This window comes from Xyrauchen texanus, chromosome 39 (genome assembly GCF_025860055.1).
Source record: "Xyrauchen texanus isolate HMW12.3.18 chromosome 39, RBS_HiC_50CHRs, whole genome shotgun sequence".
NCBI lineage: Eukaryota > Metazoa > Chordata > Actinopteri > Cypriniformes > Catostomidae > Xyrauchen > Xyrauchen texanus.
Window position 1 is genome coordinate 3,202,270 of NC_068314.1, and position 21,650 is coordinate 3,223,919.

General features: G+C 36.9%; 1 protein-coding gene across 5 annotated transcripts in view; it reads right to left on the reverse strand.

The window, feature by feature from the left end:
- Positions 1-21,650, reverse strand: part of LOC127632500 (sarcolemmal membrane-associated protein-like) — an 80,273-nt gene that overhangs the window by 50,174 nt on the left and 8,449 nt on the right. For all 5 annotated transcript variants that reach the window (XM_052111105.1, XM_052111103.1, XM_052111104.1 and 2 more), the window contains exons 2-3: positions 9,165-9,312; positions 5,727-5,799 (exon numbers count right to left, since the gene is read on the reverse strand). In XM_052111105.1, coding sequence (XP_051967065.1) covers positions 5,727-5,799; positions 9,165-9,312 — 221 coding nt within the window. The remainder of the gene's footprint in view (positions 1-5,726; positions 5,800-9,164; positions 9,313-21,650) is intronic.

A 21,650-nucleotide genomic window follows, 5' to 3' on the forward strand; every position in this document is an offset into this window, starting at 1 on the left:
TGAATAAAGAAAGAAGGTTCTCCTAGTCTGACACCGTTTTATTTTAAACATATGCTTTAAGATATAATTATATTTATTTTTAATTTATATTTCATTTTATTTTTATTTATTGAAAGGGTATACATACTTTTTTGTTGAAAAGGTACAGGACGTTTTGGTGTCAGAGGGCAGATAGCGAAAATTGCAAAACTTAAATACAAGTACTTTACCTACTTGTTTTCAACCTGTTTTCAGTTAAAAGTAGGAATATATATGTTAACTGCATGTCCTAATGAATGCTGCAATAAAACTTAAGTTGTGATATGTTCGTAGAGGGTTTAACTATAGCATAATAGGTAAATTTGCAGATAATCGTAGAAATCATGAAATCGTCAGAGAATAATCGTACCATCAAAAATTCACATTGTGACATCCCTAGACACCAGAATAGAAATATTCTGCTTAGCTGAAAATATAGAATTATATTAGATATGCTTACACACAGTCACTGATTACATTACATTAAAAGCATTCAAAATTAATATTTTGGTTTTTTAGAGCTGGTGATTTTACACATTCAAATAGTGTGATTAATTATATTTTTAAAAATTTAATTCAAATGAACATATTTTCTGTTGTGCAGAGCAGATTCACTCACGCTTCAAGCGGACATTATTGAGAAAAAAAAAATAAAGAAAGTTGCATCTTACAGAAGTTGCACTGACAGAGGTTGCATCTGGCAGGCATTAGGACCCGGGAACATTCTGTTAATGTTTCAAGAAAAAAGGACAAACATATGTAACATGTAACAGCTTTTAGTTGGTGAGTAAAATAATATGCCTGTTGTAATCTATTTATTCATTAGCGATTGTCTATCTGTGGATATTTCTGACATTTGCAACCCTGTTTGCTATGCACTAATAATTCGGTTCACTGACAGAATGATTTTACCACGAGGGATGAAACATCATTTTGTGGGCATGTGAAGAGTTGCATTTGACAGAGGTCTAGAGTGATGATGGGAAAAACTGGTTGCATAAAGTACTTTGTAAAGGCAAAATACTCTGAATAGGCTATTTTAAAATGGCACTATCTTCACTATGACTAATGTTTTCATCTGTTTGTGATCATATGTGTTTTCGTGTGCAGTGTGTTTGATCGGTCAACATAAATTAAGTATAAATTCTGTAAATAAATAGCTTTAGACCAAGTCACAGGACCTTTCAGATGATGAAAAAAAAACACAATTTATATTCCAGAACATATGGTAACTAAAACTAGGCTAAATGAAAAAGGTACTATAATAATCTTGCTATTAAACAAACCACATCAGTCAAACACTAAAAGTAACAGACCTGGGGGGCCTGGGCAAGCAAAAAGTTGGTTTACCAACCCTGGAGACGTGGGATTGATCCAGGGTGAGCTGAGTGACTCCAGCCAGGCTTCCTAAGCAACTAATTGACCTGGTTGCTAGGGTGGGACTCAGCACTAAGTCTCTGCTGTAACACGCTCCGCAAGCCACAGGATAAGACGCAGCAGACTGTCTCAGAAACGGAGGCAACTGAGATCCGTCCTCTGCCACCCAGATTGAAGTGAGTAGTTGCACCACCATGAGGAAGTAAAGAGCATTGAGAATTGGGCATGCCAAATTAGAGAGAAAAAACAACAACACAAATCAATGTTTGGAATGTGCTTTTGCGAATGCCAATTATAGCCAATCAGAACATATTTCACTGTGGGTGGAGCTACCCAACACACCGCAACTGAAATGGAAACTAAGCAGCCATCAAAACGCATGTGGTCACAATGAAAACATGTATATTTTTAAAAGATTTCTCATTTTCCTCATCTTGGACATCCTTTCTTGTCAATGACCCAATGGCCCTGGAACATCAAGTCTTCCAAATGGAAACAGTGAAGGCAATCTGATGAGAAACTCCATAAGGAGGGAAGATTTCTTAAGCAGATATTTTTTGTCGACCTCCTTGGAAAGAATTTGAGCAGGCTAGTGAGATGTTATGCTCTCAGGGAAACGACATCTCCGGCTTTCATTCTGATCTTATTCATTACGCATACAGAAAGCAAAAGCCCTGACCATATCCACACACCAATCACTCGAATGCATCTTATAATAAAACAGAAACACGCACAGACACACAGTTAATCTCAAGCACACATCTCCACTGCCCTGGCGGGGCTCCAGAGTCAACGGCTCAACAACTAGCCGTGTGTGGCCTCTATAAATACCTCAACAAGCTGGATGTGAACATGCGACTGGGCCGACAGCTCGTTCAAAAGAGCTCCAATGCAGTCATGGGATGCTATCATCACTGTTTGCACACATCACAGGCCAAGAGGAAGAGAAAATAGGGTGCAGAGAGAAGAGATGACAAAACTACAACTACAACACATTTTCAAAATCGACTTAAGACTTAAAGGAACAGTGCACCCAAAAATTGTAACTCTGTCATTAATTACTCACCCTCATGATTTCTTATGTGGAACACCAGAGGATAATGGTACAGAATGTTCCATACAATAGCAGTTGATGGGTTCTCAGTTAAAAGCCTGATAAAAAAAGCCCTAAAAAGTGTCATGAAAGCAGTCTATGCCCAAAGTGTCATATTGTAAACACCTGTTCTCGTTGGGTTTGGGTCATGACATCATGTTTGTTTCTCAAGACACTCAAGAACCAACAAGGTTTGATGTTATTGGCATGTCACCATTTTAACTTTGAGCTCTGCATACACTTACAGGACAGGGAGGGAATTTATTTTCTGAAATAGTTTTGCATTCCTTCACAATTATTTTGGGTTCCCTTGCAACACACCTCTGTCCATCCCTTATAAACTTAACCATGGTTTTACCACAGTAACCATATTTAACCATGAAATTTAAGGTGAAACCATAGAAAATAATACAGGAAAACCAAAACCAAGGTATCATTCAGCCCAAAAACATTGTTTATTTCACTATAGCAATGCCATGGTTAAGTTAATGGTACATGTACCCTGTTTTTTAAAACAACAAATAATTGTTACATGGTTACTGCAGGTGCGCTAGAGTGAAACCATGGTTCATTTTCATAAGGGCATCTTTTTTAGTGGAAACAATGGTTTAAAAAAACATACTTGTAGCACAAATTAACCATGTTGTTCCTCTATTAAAACTGTAATAACCATGTTTGTTTTTGGTTTTAACACTCAATTTTATTACCATAGTTTTGGTTTACCTCTATAATTACTATTTATGGTTGTACTACAAATATCATGGTGACAGTAGCAAAGTCTAGCTAAATTTGGTGGTTACTGCACTACAAATACCATAGTTTAACTATGGTTGCATAGTAAAACCAAGGTTAAGTGTAGTAAGGGATGGATAAAGGTATTGCAAGGGAATGCAAAACAATTTCCAGAATAATTTTTAACAGATTTGAGTGATTAACTACTTAAATGTTCAATACGTTTATCACAAAGTGATCATATGACTTCAGAAGACTAGGAATATGATGCGCGAGTCACATGGACAACTTTAAGTCCTGGTCAATTGCTTTGGTATGGAAATCAGCGATCACAACATTCTTTAAAATGATTCTGTTAAGTTCCATAGAACTAATAAAGTCAAACAGGTATGGAACAACATGAGGGTGAGTACATAATGACAGTTTTCATTTTTGGGTGAACTATTCCTTTAATTATTCCACTGGACTACAAATCCTTACGTTGTCCATCTATTTTCGTGGGGCCACTTAAAAGGCTATTTTATTCCCCAAATCCCTATCAGTATCTTTTTATCCATGAAAATGACAAAAAGCATTTTGAATTATCCATCAATGTTTCAGAAATTCAGCAAACGGTGGGGAAAACAACGGTGTGTGGTCTCACATTCTTGGCAACGTAAATGATGGGAGTATTCATGGAGTTCAGAAGAGAAGTCTCAGTAATTTTCATTATGAAAGCAATATTTTATTTTATAAATGTCGTCTGATCCAAAATCAACACAGATGCCCACAGTACAAACCTTGTTTCCATGTGAGTGAGTTTAACAGGTGCTGCCAGCAATGGCGGCTACTGGGAAGCCATCTGCTTCACGGACGCCTTCCGTTAAGCGATTTTTATAGCCCAGTGAGACACACACAGTCAAACATAGCATTCATACAGTGTTAGGAAATCCCTTCCACCAACAAGACCATCTATATTGCTCTTCATAAACATAAAAAACACCAGCAATACCAAGCATCGGATTACTAACAAGACGACTGCTTGGCTCTAGACTCAGGATTACAGATCAACTGCGCTACACTAAAAGGATAGATTACTCAGAAATACAAATTCGTTCATCATTTATTTATCCTGATGTTGATCCAAATCCATCCGACTTTCTTTAGTCAAGCTGGTTCTCTTGTCTGATCTCAATGTAATCAAACTTTTTTGTCCTTCGTGACAAACACTCATCTTGTGGTGCTAAAATGGAGCGGGGGAGCAGATGGAGGTGGACGTGACCCCTAAAGCCCCTACTCATGCTCATGTCTCATCTCAGACAGTCTGGTCTGCATGCAGCATCAAACAAATCCAATCAAAAACCAATAACTGACTGGGTCAGGGTGAGTCACACACAAAATGTGATTGCTGCAAACCACCTTTTGTAAGCTGTTATTACAATTTGATGGGCAATATGAGGTTTGAATCATTGACTTCACACTTTAAAAAAAATATTTCGCTTGACAAACCGATATACTGATTAGGTCAATAAACTGGCAGATATCTGGCCATTTTTAGATTAGATTTAGACTGGTCGTGCTGTACATTTCATGCTGTCGATTCAAAAGAACCAGCTCATACGATTCATTCGATCGGCATTCGGAATACACTAGTCAGAATGTACGTTCTTGTTTCTCTAAAAAGAACCGGCTTATTAGAGTAATCCATTCGTCAATCGGTCTACTCTGGTAGCGCTGCATCTTTGGCTCTGTAGGTTCAAAAGAACCAGCTCAGAGTCATTTGTTTGGGAATCGGACTACAATGGTCACAATGTATGTTTTGAGCTGTTCGTTTAAAAAAACAGCTTATTAGAATAATTTGTTCGGTAATCGGACTACACTGGACGCACCTTGTGTTTCGTGCTGTAGATTAAAAAAACAGCTCGTAAGAGTCAGTTGTTCGGTAATCGGACTACACTGGTTGCACTGTATGTTTCATGTGGTAGATTTAAAAGAATCAGCTTACAGGAGTCATTCATTCTGAATTTGGACTAGACTGGTAGAACTGCATGTTTCAACCTGTAGATTCAAAAGATTAGACTCTTTCTTGGTTTTCAACCCTAAACATCAGGCATTTAAAAAAAACATATCTGTCGACGACTACATTAACACACATTAAAACATTTGTCCACTATAAACTAACAGTTAACCTATCAGACCACATTTAATTTCCTCTGAAACAAGTTAGGGCAAATGTTGTTTTGGTCCATTGAATAAGTGGAAGTGGAATAACTGCAACTGCAAATAAGCAGAAAATAAGCAACTGCAATTTCAGCTCAACCATACAAGATTTTTTGGCGATATCAAACAGAGAGCCACTAAGTATGACCAACTTAAAGACTAGAAAAACCCCCAGGATCAGAAAGAAACTGACAGATGCCATTTGGAAAATGTATGTAGGCCTATTTATAATTTTTATATTAATAATTATTAATATTAATTATATTTATTATATATTTTTTAATAAAACAAACATAACAGGCCTTACTCTGATCGTCGCTGAGCTTCCATGCCATCTGGTAGGAAGAGCTTGATGGTCGACACTACACAGCCATGAGTGACTAGAGAGAAAAGAATGTAAAATAGATCATCAACAAACAGAACAGGATTTCAAGGCAAGATACCATTTATACCAAACATAAACGTGTCATAAAAACAATGACAAATATGAGGCGTACATGTCTATCAGATTTTAAAGTTATTGTTTAGCTAAATGAGCATTAGAAAAATCAACCACTACAAACAAAGTCATCATGAGTTTTCTGGTTTTGATATGAAAACAGAGACAAATTCCTGATGTGTAGTGAGACACAACTAACTGGTGCCAACAAGGCAAAGTGTTAAAATACTGTACATAGTGGATAAACACCCAAACATGACTTAAAAAAATGGAACCTGGTTTTAATACCTTTTCCAGAAACAGTTTGAACAGAGTTAAACTCAAATGCTCCTGACAGGTTTTCTTGCTCCCTGAACACAAACACACTTCCATTCTGCTTTAAGGTAATGTTTGCCTTCATTCGCTCTAAAAGGGCAAGTTAGTTTGCATTTGTCTCTGATTGCGAAAGTGTTCATTGCATGTAACGAGTTACGACACCACCAGAGCAGTACTCAGCCACTTATCTTGGGTTTCAAAACTGCAATCAGAATTACAGCATCTTCCAAAACTGGTATGTGCTGACTGCACTTGTGTGAAAGTGATTCTCTATCTTAGTTTCTATCCAAACCTCATGTTTCAGGTAAGCCTGAGCAATATGGTCATATAGTTCGATAATTATATTTACATTTCATACCCTTGATGGGGAAGGAAATGCATTCTACATGTTTTTATTACACCTCAAGAATGAATACACAGCTTGATTGTTTACAATTCCAGAGTGTAAGCTAATATGAAATATACTCAAGCAACACATACCTGACCCAATCGTCTACATGTAGAACAACAGATATAGAAAATTAACACAAAAAAAAATTCTAATTAAAATCGTTATTATATTAATCGCCCTGCCCTAGTCCAACTTGATTAATATCAGGCTTATCTTGCATCAATTATTATTTTCTCAAAAACTCCCATGTGGTAGTGCATGTTTGGAATATTCCTCAAATTAAGCCACCAAAACAAATACCGGGTAAACACACTTCGTAAACTTTACAATAATGTTTCATTAGTTAACATGAAATAACAATGAACAATATCTTAATGTTAATATCAATATAAACCAATACATTTTTTAAATCAAAAGTTGTATTTGTTAACATTAATTCACTATGAACAAACATGAACTAACATTAAACAATTGTATTTTTATTACATTTTTCTATAACTTTTCAAAAAAAGTATTTTTAGGTGAGCCTGATAAGGATATTTAAAATTAATTTGATTGAGATTGCACTCTCAAACAGCAATTTCTAACCAATTTAACATTTAAAGTTGAGCGTAACTAGGTAAATCTACACTCACCGGCCACTTTATTAGGTACATCTGTACACCTACATATTCATGTGATTGTCTAATCAGCCAATCATGTGGCAGCAGTGCAATGAATAATATCATGCAGATACAGGTCAGGAGCTTCAACCGTGGGAGAAAATGTGTTCTCAGTGATTTGGACCGTGGCATGATTGTTGGTGCCAGACGGGCTGGTTTGAGTATTTCTGGGATTTTCACACACAACAGTCTCTAGAATTTACTCAGAATGGTGCCAAAAACAAAAAACATCCAGTAAGCGGCAGTTCTGTGGATGGGAACGTCTTGTGGATGAGAGAGATCAACAGAGAATGGCCAGACTGGTTAGAACTGACAAAGTCTACGGTTACAATTATGGTGAGAAGAATATGATCTCAGAATGCACAACATGTCAAACCTTGAGGCGAATGGGCTACAACAGCAGAAGACCACGTTGAGTTCCTCTTCTGTCAGCCAAGAACAGAAAACTGAGGATACAGTGGGCCTACAGTTTGTGTATCTCAGCAGAAATCCAGATTTGTCACACCAAGCAATGTTTTTCCAATCGTCTACTGTCAAGTTTTGGGGAGCCTGTGCCCACAACAGCCTCAGTTACCCGTTCTAAGCTGAGAGTAGCGGAGGGGTCTTCTGCTGCTGTAGCCCATCCGCCTCAATGTTCAACGTGTTGTAGGGCTGTCAACTGCGCAGATAAACTAAGTTCAAATTAGAACTTCGTTTAGAACTTAGAACTAATACCAGTTAGAACAAAATAAAAGATTGTTTAATAACATTCTTTTTAAAATGACAGTACTCCAAACTAAAGGGGGGGTGAAATGCCAATTTCAGTGTTGCCAGATCTCGCCACAGAAACAGCAACTTGCCTCACCAGAATAAGCAAAAATAAGCAATAAATATTTTTCCTGTTTGGTGGATTTATCAGCATAGAAATCGTAACAAGCATAGAGTTAATTAACAGTTAAGTATCATTTTAATTACAGATCTGCTTCACAGTCAAATCCTGACAGCATCGGATCTGTATTAATGCATCATATCTAACAATAATTCAGTGAAGACTTGAAAACAACTGAGAAATGCACTTTTTACCACTAAATAACATTTTCCTTGTATCTTAATTAGCTGTGCATGTACAGTATATGTACATGTGGCAGGGCGGAGGGCGGGGCCGGGTCGTGATCTTACACACCCGGTCCCGTATTAGGCTAATTATGCCGCTCTCCTCGTGCTCACTGGAATTAGAGACAGGTGTTCCCTCTCCTGGACAGGCGCTTGACCACGCCCCCGCTGCCACAGTACAGTAGCAATTATACATAGTTGATAAAAAGGTCTTCATTCACAGAATGCTTCATCCACAACAGGCGATAAGGCAAATAATTGTTGCAGCAGTATTCTTCAGGAGTACAGCACATGCTGTAGAAGTTTTGTAGTTCCAAACATTTACTGTGATAAACCATTTTTGTGCCATTATTTTTGTTGTTGGTGTCAAGATGTGAAACGCCGCCATCTCTTTGCTGTGAATCTGTGTCAAGTTTTTAGATTTATATAATAACTTGTAGTGGTCAACAAAAGTGTGAAAATGTAGTGGTCAAATAAAAAGTGCATTAAAATCATTGCGATACAATTGAGAATATTCACCCAGCTGTACCCATTGTCATAAATTCAGAAATATATTTAAAAACAATGCAAAATACACTTTCATTAGTGATAAGAAATATTTTTTTTGCCAGTAAATGTTCCTCAATTCACTCGCCACTGGTAGGTGTGGGAAAAAGTTATTTTTTAACCTAGTATGCAAGTATAAGATAATTCCATACAAGCACATATGCACGTACGCAACTGTAAATGTCTTGTTTCACTAACAGATATTTGCACTGTAACTTCTAATGCACATCTGCACCTGCATTACAGACATAAAAAGCTGGACCACGTTTCACTTTCAATACATCAAATGGCTTTGCTCACCTTTCCGGGTGTTCTCGGTCACGTCCACCCCAAACTGTATGATGTCACCAGAGAGCACCTCACATGGTGGGCTCTCCTCCGACCCACGGCTCAGACGCTGGCTGTTAATGAAGGTGCCATTGCTGCTTTTGGTGTCCTGGAGATAGAACTGCGAACAAAGGACAGACCGCATAAATGCCTTAACCCTTAAGTTGTGTTCATTTGTGCCAACATATTTTGTGTTCCTGGACAAAAATGACTGGCAAAACGAAGATGTTTTATTAGGGCTGTAACGGTCTATCGTGGCACGATATATACCACGATTATAATTTTTACAAGCGTCTGTATTCAATACGTGCAACGTCCTATGACGAGGGAAGTGGAAATCTCTTCAGTGCACATAAATAAGGAGCTCTAAAATTATTAGTAAAAAATAAGTAGTTGAATCTGCAAGAACTGAAAGTAAATCCATGTAAGTGAAATAAATAAAGGGAGTTGGAGAGAGAAGAGCCTTTTTAGCTGGGAGGGATCTGATGTCCGTCTGATGTGCGAGAGAAAATTAGGCTACGTTCACACTAGGGCTGTCAATTGAGCAGAAACTAGATTAGAAATTTTACCTCAAATATTTTAAAAATTCGAATAATATTAAAAAATATGAACATTTTCCATATTTTCAAACACTTCAATAGACAGTTCACCTGGTGTGGCACTTACTGATGCCACAGTATATTACCCCAGAACTTCAAAATAACAGTGAAATACCACATTGTTTGTTTTATTCATTACAGCATATGTAGGGTAGTAATATTCACAGATAGCAGAGCTATTGGGCTGAACTCGGTGGTGGTGAAGCGGCTCAGACTCAGAGCAGAGGTCAGGGGTTGTTCAATTAGACTGAACACAACAGAATGGAACCGAATGCAAGAAACTCCAGACACACACTTTCCTGAATAAGCATTTAAACAACTCATTGCTTAATCTGACAAATGCTTATAAGAGACCAAGACGCAATGGCAAGAGTCCTCCACCAACTGTAATGGGCAGTTCACGTCGAACACTTTTAATGTGACAGCCCTAGCTCACACAGTCAGTGTTTGACAAATGTATTTACTTACAGGTTTGAGTCTTGAAATGGCCTGTTAATATATCAGTTTAAAGTAGCAGTTCAAAGACTGTCTGTATGAACAAGCAACCAAAGTCAAGCCTGTATATTCTAACAGATGTAACCATAGTAACAGTGACTAAAGTAAAAATCAAAGATGGTGACGTCCACCGGCATGTCTAATCACAACTGATGCCGCGTTATTAGTCCAATCGAGGCACGAGTTCATCCATCACATCATAATTAACCGACAGCTTTTTAACCATGTGCAGAGCGCACCTTTTGCGTCCTGCAGCTTGTGCCCGTGATCAGCCAGTGCAAAACAGTGGCTGAATCTTCAGATGACAAGCAGCTAATATCTCTGTCTCCATTAGTTAACAAACCCCCACACATAAAACACACAAGATTACCATATTATACCACATAAACACCATATTATTTTAGAAAGAAAAAAAAAAGCAGCTTTAATTTAAAATATTTTAAATGCATGTAATCAGTGACAGTGTGTAAGAAGCATGTATCTAACATTATTTCAAAAACTATTTTCATCAAAGCTAATCATTAGCTAATATTTCCATTTGGTGTCACCATTGCCATGATCTAGGCTGATTTTTAATCTCTGATGGATCATATAGCATTTTTAAAAACAGTGCTAAATTATAAATGTTTTACATTTGTCTTTAAAATAGTAGTAATAATAATAAAACTTTCAATTTTAACTTTTCTTGTTTCAGGCTAAGTTTAAAGAATCGTAAACTGAACTGTGAGCTCAGAATCGTGAACCGAACCATGAGACGTATGAACCGTTACACCCCTACTGCTTTTAAATCTCTCATGTTGCATACATTATTACAAGATATTGCATTAGCTCTTTTTATCAACTTCTTTTTCCTCCATTATGACAGGTTTTGTACTTTTTTTAAAAAATTAAATATATATTTTTACTGATAGAATGATTAATTTAACTGAGCTTAAACCAGGCCAATGGGGGCACTCTCTCTGGGGAAAAATATAATAATAATTACATAATAAATGAATAACCACTTACTTGATCTGAACAAAATAGGTGTAATTTTAAAGCCTAGAATCTGGAATTTACAATGCATTTTACAATGCATAAAAATGCTTTTTAATTTATTGCCAAATTAGGCCGGATTCATTCTCCTCATTTTAAAATTTGTTATCACAACAATTATATTCAGAGTTGGTAAAAGCATAAAAAAAGATGACAGGGGGGGTCTGGGAAGTTCAGCAAGTACTGACACTGACTACCACCCCTGGAGTCGCGAGTTTGAATACAGGGCGTGTTGAGTGACTCCAGTCAGGTCTCCTAAGAAACCAAATAGGCCTGGTTGCTAGGAAGGGTAGAGTCACATGGGGTAACCTCCTCGTGGTCGTGATTAGTGCTTCTCGCTCTCAATGGGGCATGTGGTTAGTTGATGTGTGTATTGTGGAGAGTAGTGCGAGTCTCCACATGCTGTGAGTCTCCGTGGTGTCATGCACAACGGGTCACGTGATAAGATGCGCGGATTGACGGTCTCAGAAGCGGAGCCAACTGAGACTTGTCCTCTGCCACCCGGATTGAGGAGAGTAACCGTGCCACCAAGAGGACCTACTAAGAGTGGGAATTGGCCAAATTGGGAGAAAAGGGATAAAAAAATAAATAATAATTAAATATGAGATAGCCATGTAGTAAATATCGTTGGAAAGGTCTCAATTAGTGAAATGCATTGAGCAAATTTGTTTCACTCAGATGAAGAGATGAAACGTTGTGTACATAGTTTACAGAGTTAAACAGGTTTACTGTCACAACAATACAGGTTGCATAACATTTTAAGGCAGTAGTTCTGTAGTTCAGTGCGTCATTTATTTAGTATTGTATAATACAATTATCTGACAAATTATTTGACAAATAAAATTGCTTACAATCATGATTTCGACAAATTAATCAATGAAACTTTAGTGGACCCAAAGGCAATAAAAACAAACTTCTATAGCCTATATCTGCGTTGGTTGCTGGAAATAACCCAGTAATGTCCTTGTGTGCTGACCAGGCATGCTCTTGACTAATTTTGTATATGCCAACTGCACGATCTCTGCTCAGGCATTTGATTAAGCATAAAAAAACAGTTATCAAGGGAGCTGGAAGCCTGGCTTTGGACTAGAGCTGTGCAATATAGTAAAACAAATTCTAAATGTTTCAGTCTTTTGACAATATTTGATATATGTATTGTATATGTATATCGTTAAAAAGTTTGTATGTATTCGGTGTAGATTCAAAGGAACCAGCTCATAAGAGTCATTAATTCAGGAATAAGTCTACTACACTGGTTGCACTGTTTGTTTTGTGCTGCTGATTTATAAGCAGTGTTTTTTGCTGCTAAATGGTAGCACAGAAACACTGTCAAGAGAATTTTGTGTTCCCTCCACATCGGTGGAAAATTGTATGTTCAGGAACTGGTTCTAAACAAGAATAGGAGCTGGTTATAAGTCGCTTGATATCAGCATACCTCACCATGCATCAATATGTTGGCATTACTGTCAACAGGTTCTCAGTTTCAGATAATTACAGGAGTTGAAATGTTGTCTCCTTCAATACAATAAGATTAAGGTTGGGTGATATAAGACCTGAAATGACCTATATTCATAACGGTGCAGCTCAGGCTAACAAACATTTTACTTCACATAACATGTTTGAGTGGCTTCTGATTGGCCAAGAGCCGAGAGGGGTCATTTACAGACTCATTCTCCATCAGCGCGGGAGTGAAATGTTATACAGTATATGTGTTTTTGTTAGAAGCTCGCCTTTCCGAGTGTCTATCTGACATCAACTCTTCACAACCTGTGGACTGTCTCATGTCGCCCCTCCTTGCTTTTCAAGAAAAAAAGTTGATTGACAGCGACCGCAAAATCGAGAAGAAATCAAATGATGAAACAGGTGGGGGTTTATCAATATGATGGTGCCGTAACGTAACCCATGTTTTCACCATGTCATTAAGAAACAACACAGATCAGTTCTGAAGCAGCTGTGTCAGTGCTGTTCTGATTCAGACATACAGTACCACATTTACCAAAGCCAGAAAACAACAATATTACACAAGCATTTAATCAGAATTTGCCTCTCTTTTCTCTGGTCCCCATGGTGACAGATCAAGACAGTTGTACAAATTCAATGTATTCTTTCATAAATATAATTCATTTAAATTGCAAATTATATTGCATAGATATAATTAATGTTTTTTGCTTACATTAATAATTTGTACTATTTACAAGTATTCACACTGATATGTAAAACAAGTGCAAAAATGGTACAGTCTCATTAAGAATAGCGGCAGTTCAGCAAGTGTCTCAGAAGCGTTTGATTGAGGTCACATTAACGAAAGTGCAGTCCCACAGCTTTGCTGCACTGATTAACAACTGACTGTAAAGAACAAAAAGGGTATTAAAAGAGACAATATTCAATAAAAAATGGATTGTGTGGCTCTCGTCTTTTGACACACATTACACAGAAATGATTCAAACAAAACTTTTACTCTCAACATGCAGAAAAAGGATCTGGATGCAGAAATTCTTCAATATATTACTCAAACACTGGTGAATTAAATCTGGAAAGATAATTTGCTTATCGTCCAATAGACATTTTAAGTCGCTTTGCTCAAAATTTGGTTGCATATTCAAGTGATTTAAGCATTTAAGAATCGATATTGGGATCATCAAATGAAGATTGCGATGTATTGGAAACTTTTAACAACCCTTTTAGATTGTAGAAAAGAAACATGGATTTACAGTAGCAACATTTAACTGTATAACTAACTTATATTGGCAAAAGTGTGGTGTATTCATTATCATTAGAATAATAATATACTTTTAATTAATAATGTTTTAATCAATTAATTATTTTAGGGGAATAAGGAATTCTAATTCATTTGTTGTAACTATAAAAGTTTCAAAATATAGTTTTCAAATGTGTTTAGGCTCCTGTTTTTCACAACAAATATACCCTAGTTTAACAGAAACCAAATTACATCATAACAATTGCAGTGAGGAGCCATGCAAGGTTTTACCTGTGGTTTCCATGGTCTTATTACAAATACCAGTTAAATGTATAAATATATATATATGGAAGAACATTGACAAATTTTCATAAGAGCAAAACAAAGAAAAATCAAGGAGTTAAAAGCCTGGCAGGGCTCTACAATGCGAGCATAACACCCGCTTATGCAAGTAAAAATTACTTTGTGCTAATGTGGAAAAACTGTTTTGAACAGACACCCCAACTAATGAACTTGCATTGTAGCCCACAATCAGAATAAACAATCTCCAATGCACCTTAACATCATACACAAAGAACTTCTGAAAGTGGCGTGTTAGTTATTTTTGTGTTAAAAGTGCAGTTTTCTCTCTCTCTCTCAAACACACACACACATTGAGAGAGAGAAAGACAGAGAATGTGAATTCAAATTTCATTCAATTAACTTATACAAGAGTTAAAACTGAAAATTAAAAAAAGTTAATACTTTTGAATATTCATGAACTACTAAACTAAGAATTACCTATAATATGTTTGTTAAGGTCAAATTAAAGTATAAAGTTTCATCAGTAGGCCTATATTTGTGATTATTAGATGCTCATGAAGGTGATCAGTAAGTCAGATGTTGTTCAGTGCTGCTTTTAAGGTTAAATAAACCAACATAAAAACTGCTTGAAAAATGTATCTCAGAAAACGTGTCCTTTGTCATGTCAAGCTTCTATTGTTTCTGTATTCTGTAGTAGTTCGTAATATCTAATTGTGTATCTGTATGTTGTGACACATTAACAGTAACATAAGTCTTAAACTGCACTTGTCTGGGCCCCAAACTTTTCCACTTTGGGGCACGAGCACTCCTTAACAAAAATGATAGCATTGAGCCCTATCTGGACTTTTGTTAATTTATGGACCAAGCTATCAATTCTTCTTTTGTGTAACATCAGAGTAATTTAGTCTAATACAAATTAGGTGTTAACTTTTTACAATGTTAATGTTGCAAAATGTAAAAATCTATACACATACATCTGAATCACGACTCAAAAATCCATGATTTACTATCAAATTAGCATTTCAACTGGTCAACAAAAAGAAAAAAGCTTTTTTATTGGTAACTGCACTTATCTGTGCAATGCAATAATAATATCACTGGTGCCACCAAATCAGGTGCTGGTGCAACTTCTCACGTTAGTCTGAAGCCCTGCCAAAGTCTTTTTGATATTCTGGTCTCTCAATATGGTTCAGGCCACTCCTTCAATGCAAGCAGATTTTATTTTTTGTCTGCCTGCTTTATCGTTTAAAGGGTAACTAAACACCTGCTCAGAGTCTGACTCCACCCACTAGAAATATTTAAAAATGCAGGAAAAGTGGGCAGACCCCGGCGGGGATAGAGGGAACGAACCGAGCGCGGGGCTGAGCGGGGGCGCGGGGCACTTGAGACTCGTAGAGACGGATTAATTGACAGCTGTTGTCAGACTCTATGTTATTATTATTCCTCACACGGTCGCAAGACGACATGTACATGAATCTGGCGTGGTGAGCTGGAACCTGCTTACGTCAGCTGTCACCGCTTACGTCACGAAGTACCGCAAACAGCCAATAGGAAAATTCAACTGCAGTAGCCACCGTTCAACCTGAAGAGGGCAGCACTCAGACGTTTTTACACCATATATTGTAGAATTAAAACACTTTATACACAAATGTCAAAAAAATTACTTGAATCAATGACCAGCACTAATAAAGCCCCATGCTTACAGATCATTAACTAAAAAAAGTTGGTTTAAGGTTTAGTTACCCTTTAAGTAATACTATACCTTTCCTCAACGAGCCTCACAAATTCAGGTATCATTCACGTTCGTAGCACAACTGCTTGAGTCATATTCTAAAGTTTAACACGTCAGTTAGGAGTTAAAATCCCTACCCTAAGAATGAGAAATAGTCGAAGTCATGCTTGCACAGCATATTTCGGTCAATTTCCTCTTACAAACGGTTTAGCTGTCTATATTTTCAGGTTTCTGTGGTAGTGTAGGACAACTTTAATTACAAAGAAAGTGCCCATGTGTGTGAGAAAGTGTCAAGTTGTAGCAGTTCAGGGAGGTTTACAGGTCCCCTTCATTTATCAACAGTCGGAACATTAAATATTCATGGAATATGCTGGTACACAGCACCTGCAACTGTCAGCAATCTCACTGTGGCTGTCAAGCGGCTACTGCCGAGGCGGCGTTTGTGTGCGCGAGAGAGAAAGGGTTCATTTTTTTGTCAAGGACTCGCACCCACATCTCATCCACCAAGAGCACATTAGCATTCCAAAAGAGGTCTGACATCGCCACCAGCTCCTCCTTTCTCTAATGGTCTTGAACAGCTAAAACCTCTACTAAAATACACCACAAACTGGTGCCAGTATTCCTGAGAACAGTGTGAAATCCTTCATTTACCCTTAAAAAGTTTTTACTAAACTTATAATGCAACATATAGCAGTGTAAAATGCGAGTTTGTGCACAGAGGGAAAGTTTTACATAAGCTGTAAGTGCACAGAAAGGCAGTATTAGAGCCTGTACAGAGAAGTGCAGAGAAGATTTGTGCAATTAACACATCCTGGAATAACAATTAAAATGAGAACATGGGAAGGAAGAGGAGATGGACCATCCACTGCAGTTCAATTGGTGAAATGCTTGTCTTTACCACAAGCAAGTCTCTGTTAAACTTAAGACAATTCAATGAATGAGCATACACGCATCCGTGTCAAAGCAAACAGAACGGTGCAAGGGAGCACAATCATTTGCTTAAATTAAGCAGTTTGATCCTTTTGTGTGTGTGTGTGTGTGTGTGTAAAAACTAGGCTATAGGGCTGGGGGTCTTGCGATAGGACAATGTATTCAGATATCGATGATCATTGACAGACGATGTTCAATAATATCTCGAAGTTACAAAAACATTAGTAGGGAAGTCCTACAAAACCCTGGGGAAAGCCCAGGGTTTTATAGGAGCACCTGCAAGTCACAATCCGTCAAATGAGGGTTGTGTATTTAATGCGCAATGACAGGTTATTTTGCTCATCTATCTGCCACTGTGTTCGGCAACCTGCAAGATGTCATGAGTGATACATGACAAGAAATACTGTTAGACACAAAAGACATGCACTTGAAGAAACACACTTTATTATATTTTTTGAACAGATGACAGAAAGCAGTCGATGTGCGTGTCTGACGCGCTGTTTGTTCAGAAGTGGAACGTGTGCATGCAAAGATTTCTCACTCTTCTCCATTTCAGTTGAAAACAGTTTGCAAGAATAGTGTCATTATGTGAATGCAAATGACCTTAGACATTCTCAGGAGGTGCTCTGAGTTAAGTTCGCTTTATTTCCACCGGAACAGTTCGAGCTTAACATGCATTGTGAATCCAACTCTGCAGGTTCACAAATCATAAAATAATACAAAACCCTTGAACCTAAAATTAATTTATATTTGAATTATTATGTTAACATCTAGAATTTTCTTTAGATCTTAATTTGTATAAGTAATTTTCCACCTGTTGTTGTAGATGGATCCTTGCGTGATGGCAAATGAGAGATAGTTAAATATGAATTTTTTTTTTGTCTACTTTGTTACTTTAATTGCATTTTTGTTTTGTTTGAAGTGCAATTAGAATTTTAGAAATATCTCTGGATTAAGTTTGTGTTTCAATAAATACATTTCATTTTGAAAGCAGAATCAATAAAGCAAAAACATTACACAACACCGCTCATATAATAACATATATTATGCATATCGCACAGCCCTAAAAGGCTATATATGCAATTTATATAAATATATATCAAAATGATTGTTAGTTGCAGCCCTAGACATCTTTAGTCGGTTGGTTAAGCCTATCTAGGATGCAGCCAGGCTAGAGATATGATTCTATATATGATTATAAAACGATTCTCGATGCATCCCGTCCTTCAATATCTTTTTTTTTTCAGTTTCTAAAAAAAATATTTTTTTACTCTTTATTTTTTCCCCTTTCAGCTTTTTATTTAACAGCTGTTTTAAAAATCAGAACGAGTCACATTATATAAACTGGCCTTTTACATTCAGTATGAGCTGTAAACATAGCATGAATATCCACAAGAATAAATAAATGCTTCTATAGTTTAAACAGTATCTCTGTTTTTCAGTTTTTTTTCTTTAGAACCTTATAAAAAATCTCTTAATAGCACCAAAAAATAATGGTTCTCCATCAAAACACACTGAATACTATTACGTCAACTAATTATATTATTATTTAGAATTAAATTATTATTTAAAATGAATCTATGACATGCTATTCATTTTCATTTTTAAGCACAAATGGAAGTTGCTGGTCCAGGATGAGAGATTTCTGCTAGGGATGTCCCGATCCCGATCCGATATTTCAATATTAAATATATGCGATACTGAGTCCCGATCAGATACTTGTATTTGCCTAGATAATAGAGCTGCAGACTGTTTTTTTGTTTGTTTAAAAAAAATTAAAAAAAAAAAACTAAGTAAACAAAGTAACTAAAAGATGTCTTCAGCTTAATGCATTTAACTTAGTACAGCTAGCATTTTTATAAACTCACATATAAAATCGACTTCTACTAAGAATGGTGTAATAGCTTATTTTAAAGGGGTCATGACATGAGAAACCAAATTTTCCTTGATCTTTTGGTATATAAGAGGTCTTTGTATCATTAAAACGTCCTGCAAGTTTAATATTTTAAGACGTCCTCCCCATTCTAAACGAATCATTTATTTAATCAAGCTCAAAATACAGCTCGTTCTGGATTCATGGTTAGAAGTGACGTGACGGTTAGAAGTGACGTACCAGCGTTTGCATATGACCGCCTCCAGCACAAGATAACTATGCTTTAAGCGCCAAGACTACGCTCATTTCAGTATCGCCGTCGCCTCACAAGTGTTCAGTCGATGGACAGCGAGCTCTGACAGAGACTACTTGTGCACAGGAAAATTACGATGCCACACAGATGTGCTGTTCCTGGCTGTGGTCAAACAAAACCTCTGAATAAGCTGCCGAAAGATCCAGGCGTCAGGGAAAAATGGATGCAGTTTATTTTTTGCGGACGTCCCAGTCACGGCAGTGTTAACTTAAGCGTTTGTTCTGTACATTTTAAGGATGACTGTTTTGAGAACAAATCTCAATATGATGCTGGCTTTGCCAGAAAACTGTTGCTCAAAGATAAGTCCGTGCCGACTATTCTGGGAACAACGACGACGCAAACTGTAAGTAATCTATTTTAAACTTTAAACTACTTTTTAAAGCGCAATTTCATTCATTATGAATAATCACAGTGTTTTTACTTAGTTTACTTGCATATTGTTCTGGCTGGGAGCGTCAATAATTGATACATAGGCACTGATGTTAGCCAATCATAACAGTGGGCGTTAACACTGAAGTCTTAAATGGAAAACGCCCCAAAACAGACTGTTTGAATCAGAGGATGAGAAACAGGGTGGGAAAAGGTCATAAATCACTAGATTTTAAAAGTTTTTCTTAAAAAAAAATATATTAATACTATAATTGCACCTAAGGGAACATAATAATACAATAAAAAAACCCATGTCATGACCCCTTTAACTTTAATATTCAGGTACAAAAATAAATCACAAATCCACTGCATGGATGAATAGAAATCTTACATACACTTATAAATGGTGTAAACAGCTTGACTTGAATAGTCACACAAAAACATTTATTTTATAAAAACTCATTCAAAATTTCTCAATTCCACTTAAGTGGCATAAACAGATACACTTGAACAGGCCCAAGATCACCAACAATGACCAAAACCATGAAAGCGGCACACACAACGCAGAGATACATTCAAAAATATCAAGCAGTAAAAATGCTCCAGTGAGAAATCATTCATATCTATGGTCTGTTGCTGTCCTTGAGTTTCGCTGTAACACAAATCACTAATTATTAAGTAAATGCACAAAGAAACAGTGTCGTTATTGAAGGTTAAACAGTTATATTTATTATTAGTGGTATTGTGACCAACATTAATCTGATTTAAATTTTGATGAGTGACTGATGATGAGATATTGAGAGCACCTGAAGTGTGCACGTCTTTGACACAGAGCGTTCATGTTAAAGAGAGTGAAGCTAAAACTCTCATGGTTGCTCAAACAGTCTCTTTCACTCAACACAATGTCTGACTGTCACAACTCCCGTCATGTATTTGCATGTTTATTTGTGGTTTAATTTGTTTTTAAACCCGTCAGCAGCCTCTATATCCTCTTCCTGTTCACTGTGTAACGAGTCCGAATAACTACCGTAACGACTCTAGAAAATTGGCAAATTAATATTTATACATGTGTAATTCTTACACGTTTTTAAAAAACAAATCGGCATATTCATCTCAATTAGCATCATGTCTGAAAGTTTAAATTTGTGAATGCTTAGAATAGCCAACAACTAAACCTCCATAGGCCATTCTGTCATGCTTCAAGGGCTGAGAAAGCACTCAGAGCAGTGTATGTGTGATTGCCCTAAAACTAGGCACGATCGGCCAATCACAGATTTAAGATGAATATCGGCTGATTTTGATAGGTGCCCAATCGATTTTGACATCTCTAATATCTGCTTGTATGAGAGTGCAGTTGTCAGCTTCTCCTCACAGGTACAGGTTATAGTAAAGCACTTTAAATAGCGCAGTTGTTACTTCAGAAATGTATAGAGCGTCCCGTATGCACTGTTCTATCTGTTTGCTCTGCGAGTAGAAGATAAAACCTTTATCATCAGGTGTGCGCACTGTCCTGACAAACGAGTGACCGGCGATGACAAAATCCAATGAAATGGAGAGCATGCAAGAGTAGAGAAAGGCATCGGGGGGAGGGGGGGTGAAAGAAAAAAAGCAAATCAGTGAAATTATGGGTGCGAGCTCATCTTTCATGTTGTTTGTTGGCTTCTTATCACGAATAAACTCTCCCGTTGCTATGTGCGTGTGTTTGAGAAAGAATTTCGAGATCGTAGTTTCATTCGGGCACAAATGGTCATGTGTTTGATACAACTGGTCTGCAAACAGTCGTGTTTGTGCACTTGACTTTAGTGTATGCACTTAACTCGCGTCTTTGTTTCCACATCTGTCTTTGGCATGCACCACTGCTCTGCCGTGATTTAAACTGAACACCGTATCGATTTAGAATCGTTTGAGTATGAATCGCTATGCATGGCTGAAACAATTTTATTCCAATTCTATAATGCATTATTAAGGCAGTTATTTTCGGTCTCTCTATTGGATACAAGCAGGATACAGCTCCTATATACTTGAACGGGGAAAAACCATTGAAATATCCAAAACGGTTGGTCAAAATTACGATTAAACATATTTCAACTTCATTAAATCTGTTAAATCAAT